This window comes from Crocodylus siamensis, chromosome 6 (genome assembly GCF_052110815.1).
Source record: "Crocodylus siamensis isolate JL-2025a chromosome 6, ASM5211081v1, whole genome shotgun sequence".
NCBI classification, from domain to species: domain Eukaryota; kingdom Metazoa; phylum Chordata; order Crocodylia; family Crocodylidae; genus Crocodylus; species Crocodylus siamensis.
The window spans coordinates 96,160,622-96,166,621 of record NC_143400.1 but is presented as its reverse complement, the minus strand read 5'-3'; the positions used below and the strand labels follow the sequence as shown (position 1 = coordinate 96,166,621).

General features: G+C 55.1%; 1 protein-coding gene across 5 annotated transcripts in view; it reads right to left on the bottom strand.

Moving 5' to 3' along the window:
* Positions 1-3,165: 3,165 nt before the first annotated feature.
* TP63 (tumor protein p63) overlaps positions 3,166-6,000 on the bottom strand; it is a 122,381-nt gene continuing 119,546 nt past the window's right edge. For all 5 annotated transcript variants that reach the window (XM_090051428.1, XM_090051427.1, XM_090051430.1 and 2 more), the window contains one exon: positions 3,166-5,774. In XM_090051428.1, the coding sequence (XP_089907554.1) occupies positions 5,478-5,774 (297 nt within the window). In that variant the 3' untranslated portion in view covers positions 3,166-5,477. The remainder of the gene's footprint in view (positions 5,775-6,000) is intronic.

Below are 6,000 nucleotides of genomic sequence, written 5' to 3'. Positions count from 1 at the left end.
CAGGAGCTACGAACAGGCAGCAGCATGGCAGAAGGAAGGCTGGTTTGACCGGTGGAGCATCAAGCCCATTAAAAAGAAACAAGAGTCTTTAACATCTGTGCAACGAAATTGGGAAGGGGTCAAGTATATGATAATGTGTTATCAAGTCAAATGACTCCCCCAGGGCTGTCGGACTATTGCCAAGCAGTTGGTTTTAAGCTTTGGGTGGAGCAGGAATTGAAGACAAGGGAAAATGCACCCCCTAGGTCCACCTTTGCTCTTGCTCCGGTCTCTCTCCACGACCCCGGCGGACGCTCGGGTTGCTGCCGGCAGCAGGAGCCAGAAGTTGACGTTTCTCAAGAGCTGCGTGCGCGCCCCAGGAGGAAGTCGAGCTGTTGGGCCAAGGCCAAAAGCAGCCGCTTTCCCCCACAAGGATGGCACAGGATGGGTAACACCCGTATGATGGGGCGTGCCAGGCTCAGCCAGGTCACGGCAAAGGATCCGCAGCCCCGGGGAAGAGGAGCTGAGCCTTGCAGCAGGGAGGGTAACATCAGCCCAGAGGTGACCTGCTTAGGACAGGGTTTGGCCATTGAGATGCACAGCCTAAACAGGCCAGATATGGGCCCCCCACCCAGAGGTGCTCATCTTCTAAGCTAAGGGGACGATGGGAAATACAGGAAGGTGGAAGAGAGGAGGCAGAGAAATACCCAGATTCAAGGCACCCCTTGGAAAATGCCCCTCAATCATTTTTTGACTATGGGAAGCCCAAAGCAGGGCTGAACGGTACTCACACTCCCTTTGAAATCTCTGGGTTTCTCCCCTGAAACGCGCATCGATGGCTGCACACCTGACAGTGCTCATATAACATAACACCCCACAACTGCCTTAAAAGCATCTCATAGCACCCCAATGTGCTGAGAGTCACCGCTTTAAGGTACCAGCCACTTGGATTTAGGCAGGACATCACCTTCCCCACCCCCAGGTAGAAGCACTTTTTGCCCCATTAAACTAACTCAACCCTTCCCCCCAAAAACTTTTCAGTTTCCAACCCCCAAGCCCAAAGGATTTTGTCCAAAACTCTGGGATTCAGGCAGGATGAAGAATTGCCCTTGCAAAGTAAGTCTGAGAGAAGGAAATTTGATGCCTGGTGGCCAGGCTGCAGCCCCGGGAGCCGGTGCAGAGAACGGAGAGGCGGTTGCATGCGTGCCAGGGCTCTCACCTGCTGACAGGTGACGACTGAGAGCAGCTCCAGCCTGAGCATCCCAAACCTCAGACCAGAGCAGCGAAGTTCAGGGTCAAGGGCTGCCTTTGCCTGGTCTGCCCTGGACCTGGTAGCAGGCGACTCCAGGGAGAAAGACGAGCAGACGTCAGAGGAGCCAGAGTGAAGGATAACCCCAGGCTGCCTTCCCAGGGAAGGTGCTCAGGGCATGGGATAGCTTCAGGGTAGGGACACACTTGCAGGGAATGACCCTGGGGTGTATTGACAAACAGCGCGGCATTGGAACGAGTTAAAAACAGGGCTGCGAAATAGGAGCTCCATGGCCAGGAGCAACGAACAGGCAGCAGCAGAAGGAAGGCTGGCTTGACTGGTGGAGCATCAAGCCTGTTAAAAAGAAATGAGGGTCTAACATCTGTGCAATGAAATTGGGAAGGCGTCAGGTAGATGATAGTGTTATCAAGTCAAGCGATGCCGGGTGATACCCTGAGGGGTCTTATACAGGCACAGCTGTACTTGTATTCCCCTGAGTAGGATCATGCCTGCTGGGTCCTGGAGAAGGAGGCTGAGAAGGGAAAGCCACAGAGTCTGCACTACCAACCAAACTAAGATGATCTTCTTCACCAGTGTGAGGGTATTTCACACCCAGGCCTTGAGAACAAGGCTCTGAATCTTGCTCCCTTCTGCTGTAAATGAACAGCGCTTCGGTCTCAGGGGGCTGCACGGAGACCCAGCTGCCTGCAAAGCAAAGCCAAACACGCAACACGCTTCCAGCATCCGACGCTCGTCCACCACCGAGCTCTCACCTGCAGCAGAGCCGCTTCTCACACGGGTGAATTTTTGTGCACCCACTTGAACCCGTTCTCAGTGGGGGCAGATGATAGGACAAGGAGCAACGGGCTCAAGCTGCAGCAAGGGAAGTTGAGGTTGGATATTAGGAAAAAACTTTTTCACCAGGAGGGTGCTGAAGCACTGGGGCAGGTTACTCAGGAAGGTGGTGGAGTCTCCATCCTTGGAGGTTTTGAAGACAAAGCCTTAGCTGGGACGATGCATTTGGGGCTGGTCCTGCTTGGAGCAGGGGGTTGGACTAGATGCAACTCCTGAGCTCCCTTCCACCCCTTGTTTTCTACGAGAAGCAGCACAGTGCAGCCGTAGTCTCTAACAGACACCCCCCACATCTATGTGCTGCCCAGGGAGTGCTTTGCTCGGGGTTTTGGCCCCTGTGCCATGTGCTCTTAAGGATGAGCCTGCTGGCTGCATGCCACTTTCAGGCCCTGCGGACTCCTGGCAATAGGTGGCCGTGAGTCACCCGGGGAATTTACACTGGGGTGAAGCATCGTGTTTGCTTGCTCACTGTCATGTGGAGGCCAGCAGTCGCCCAAAGTGTCTATTTTTGATGGATCAGTTCAACGTGCACCTGGGTACAACCGTCTGTCCCTTCACCCGAGCAAGGGAGCAATCCCCATGCGATGCCGAGGAACCCCTGGCTTGGCAGCCTGAGAGCCAGCCTAGCTCAGTGAGGAGGGTCTGTGGCAGCTCAGTCTATCCTACCAGCACTAGAAGCCCAAACACCACAGAGACGCAAGGCAGACCCCCTCTCTCAGTAAGAGATGGCTTCGCTGGTCTTGGGAAGCGTCCTTTCCTCAAACCTGGTGGAGAAGGAGGGTCCCACGGGACTTCTGGCATGGGCGGTGTGGGGTAGCTTGGGGGGAAAAACTACAAAGAAGAGGGCTGTACAGCCCATGACAAGCAATGTGCATCAGCTTAAGGCTGGAAGCCTTCACCAAACAGATTATTAATCTCAGCCCAGGGGAAAGAGGCGCGATCCAGCCTGAGGTTTCCTGCTGAGGCTGAAAATAAACAAACAAACAAATAAATAATATTCACATGCAGGAGCTCAAAGGTGGATGAAACCCCGAGCATCTTGAGGCGCAAAGCACACACCACCCAGGCTGGCTGGAAAGCCGGTGTCCTTTTCCATTGGCTTTTATTGCATTGGTTTCATCAACGGGGTTCTCCAAAGCACACAGGCCCTTTGAGACAGGCAACACTGGAGTGACTACAAGCATTTGGTAGATTATCAGCTCAATTAACCCACATGCTTTGATCTATCGAAACAGAAACCAACAGCAACAACAACAACAAAAATCAAAATCACAGATCTACCGAGGAGGGGAAAAGCTACAGCAGGTCTAACTCGTTGAAGAGTCGGGATAGACAGAGGCGGGCTCCATAGTGATACACAGCAGATACACAGAGAGCACTGTTCACATTATACATCTCAAACGTTGGATGATCCAGCAGGTCAACGGCCCAGGCTCACGGCTGGGCTATGAAGGCAGTGCGGACGACATCTTGCGTGCCCAGACGCCGGGCGCCGTCTTCGCTAGTCGCAAGCTTTCTAGGTCCTAAGTGGCACTGGAGGCAGGTTTTGTACAACAGTGAAGCTGCTCAGAAGGAATTACCTAGTGTGGTTGCAAAACCACGGAGGCGAAGAGGGCAGAACATGCTTCATCCCTCCCCACTAGCTAGACTAACCCTCTCCTCAACACACAACCTCCGTGGTCACTCTTGCAGGAAGCCTCCCTTCTCTGCTGCCCTGTGCACAAAAATACCCCCCCACAAAAGCTCAGCAGCTTTCAAACTGAATGCACAAAATACCTTGAAATCTAGGACGCTCAGATTTGAAGTGTTAGGAAACAAAAGGACAATGAGATTTCAGCCCCTTCCTCCCAAGGGCATCAAACCTAATACAGGAATCTCCCTAGGAAAATACAAAAGACGGAGCGGCCCAGTGGCATGCCCTTTGTCACAAGGCATGCACACTGCAAGCACTTGGCATCAAAATAATTAAACGAAATGAAAAACACCTTTTTGTGGTTCTTGTACCCTGGTCACCCAAGAGGAAGTAAAAAAAAAACAAAAAACAAAAAAACAACCCCAAATCAGCACAATGATGCTTCAGATGGCCACATACAAAAACATTATCTATATACAAACTTATATACAGGGAAATGGCCTTGCAGAGCTGGTGAAAACAGGCTTGCAGGTGGAGGTGTGCTCGCCGAAGGCAGCAGGGCCCTTGTTCAATGGGCAGACAGGCAGAGAAGGATGCTAGCTAGGCCACGCGTAAAGGAAAGACAGCCCTGCGGTGCCAAGCAGGAGGTCAGTGCATTAAGGCAGCGAGTGGTGGGCTCGGCGGGGGTGCAACTCATTTAGGAGCTGCCTTGGCAGGACTTGACCAGATCAAAATGCTGGCTGGCTCCCGAAGCAGGCCTGCTTGCAAGCAGCCAGGCTGAGAGCTCGGTCCCCCCGCTTGGATTTCTTCCCTCCCATTAGAAATCCATGAAAATGCCTCAATTCTGGATACGGCAGTGTTTTCAGGATGGGAGCAGGCACTCCATCTCCACCGCGGCTGCTAGCTAACGAGGACACTGGGTGTCCAAGGCATCCTAAGGACACCAGGTGTCCCTACCCAGGACATCGTGCAGCAGTAACACGCACCGGGTCACAAAGGACCTTTTAAACGCGTGTCCCCAGGCAGAGGTCGGGAGCATTTCCCAGGTCAGCTAGCCCACAGCAACAGCAGGATGAGAGAGAGAAACCAAGTGAAGTGGGGCTGCGATGGTGCAAACGTTCAACCCTAGTGAAGTCCATGGGAATACGGCTTGGGCTTACATTAGCTCAGCCTCCAATGCATCCCCCCCTACCAGGTCTAAATCCACCCCCCAGCTGCATCACTAAAGCAAGCCTGGCAACCGCCTCAGACTCCAGCTTTGCTCTCGAGCGGGCAACAATTTAGGGAGAAACCCAACCCGGACGCAGATTTTGGTTTAGTGAGGTCTCCGGCACCTGCGTCTGAAGACATTCAACCCCGAGCAACATCTAGGCTGAAAGGGATCACCTTCCTCCTGCAGGAGGAGGAGCAAAGCAAAGAGGTGCCCGGATACGGAGGGAAGCACCGTGCAGGTCAGCGTGCCGAAGCCAAGAGAAAAGCCCCACGGAAAGTGCCGGCTCATCGAGGCCGGCTGCATTGGAGGAAAGACCAAGTGCTTCCTACCCACCCCGGGCACCTTGCTCGTCTCCTTCTCCCGGCAGGGAGGCTGCGGGGCGAGGGGCACGACCTCGATGGGATGAAAAGAGGGCACAGCTAGCACGGCAGGGAAAGGGGGTCTCTCCCGGCTCTTCTCCCTGGGTCCGGCACGGAGCGGAGGGACGGGAAGGGCCAAGCAGTTTGTGGGCAGGGCGGGGACGGAGCCTGCGCCGGGGGCGGGTGGGGGGCTCACTCCCCTTCCTCCTTGATGCGCTGCTGCTTGTTGCGTCGGGCGTCCAGGTCGAAGTTGAAGTCGTTCCACTCGTCGCGGGGCGGGAAGGAGATGGTCTGGCGCAGCGTGAAGCGCACCGCGTCGATGACCCGCTCGCCACGGGTCTCGCTGGAGCCCACGCTGACGGTGGAGGCGCCGCTCGGGGTGCGCAGGAGGTGGGGAGGGGAGGAGAAGTCGTGCAGCTGCCGGTGGTCCAGGATGCCTTTCCAGATGGCGTGGCGAAACTGCTCCGGGATCTTGAGGCTCACCAGATCCTGCGGACCAAAAGAGGGCTTACCACGGGGGCAGCTGCACCAGAGATCTGCTACTGAGGGACCCCGCTGCCTCCCATCCCGCCCAGGAGCCGACAACCCTCATGGCACAAGGCCATAAGCCGGGAGTGGGACCAGAAATGCAAAAAAGCTGCATCTCTGGGTGGCTGCTTCGACTGGGACCGAGCGAGAGGCAGCAAGGCAGGAGGTGCCCAAGATGCATGGGCCC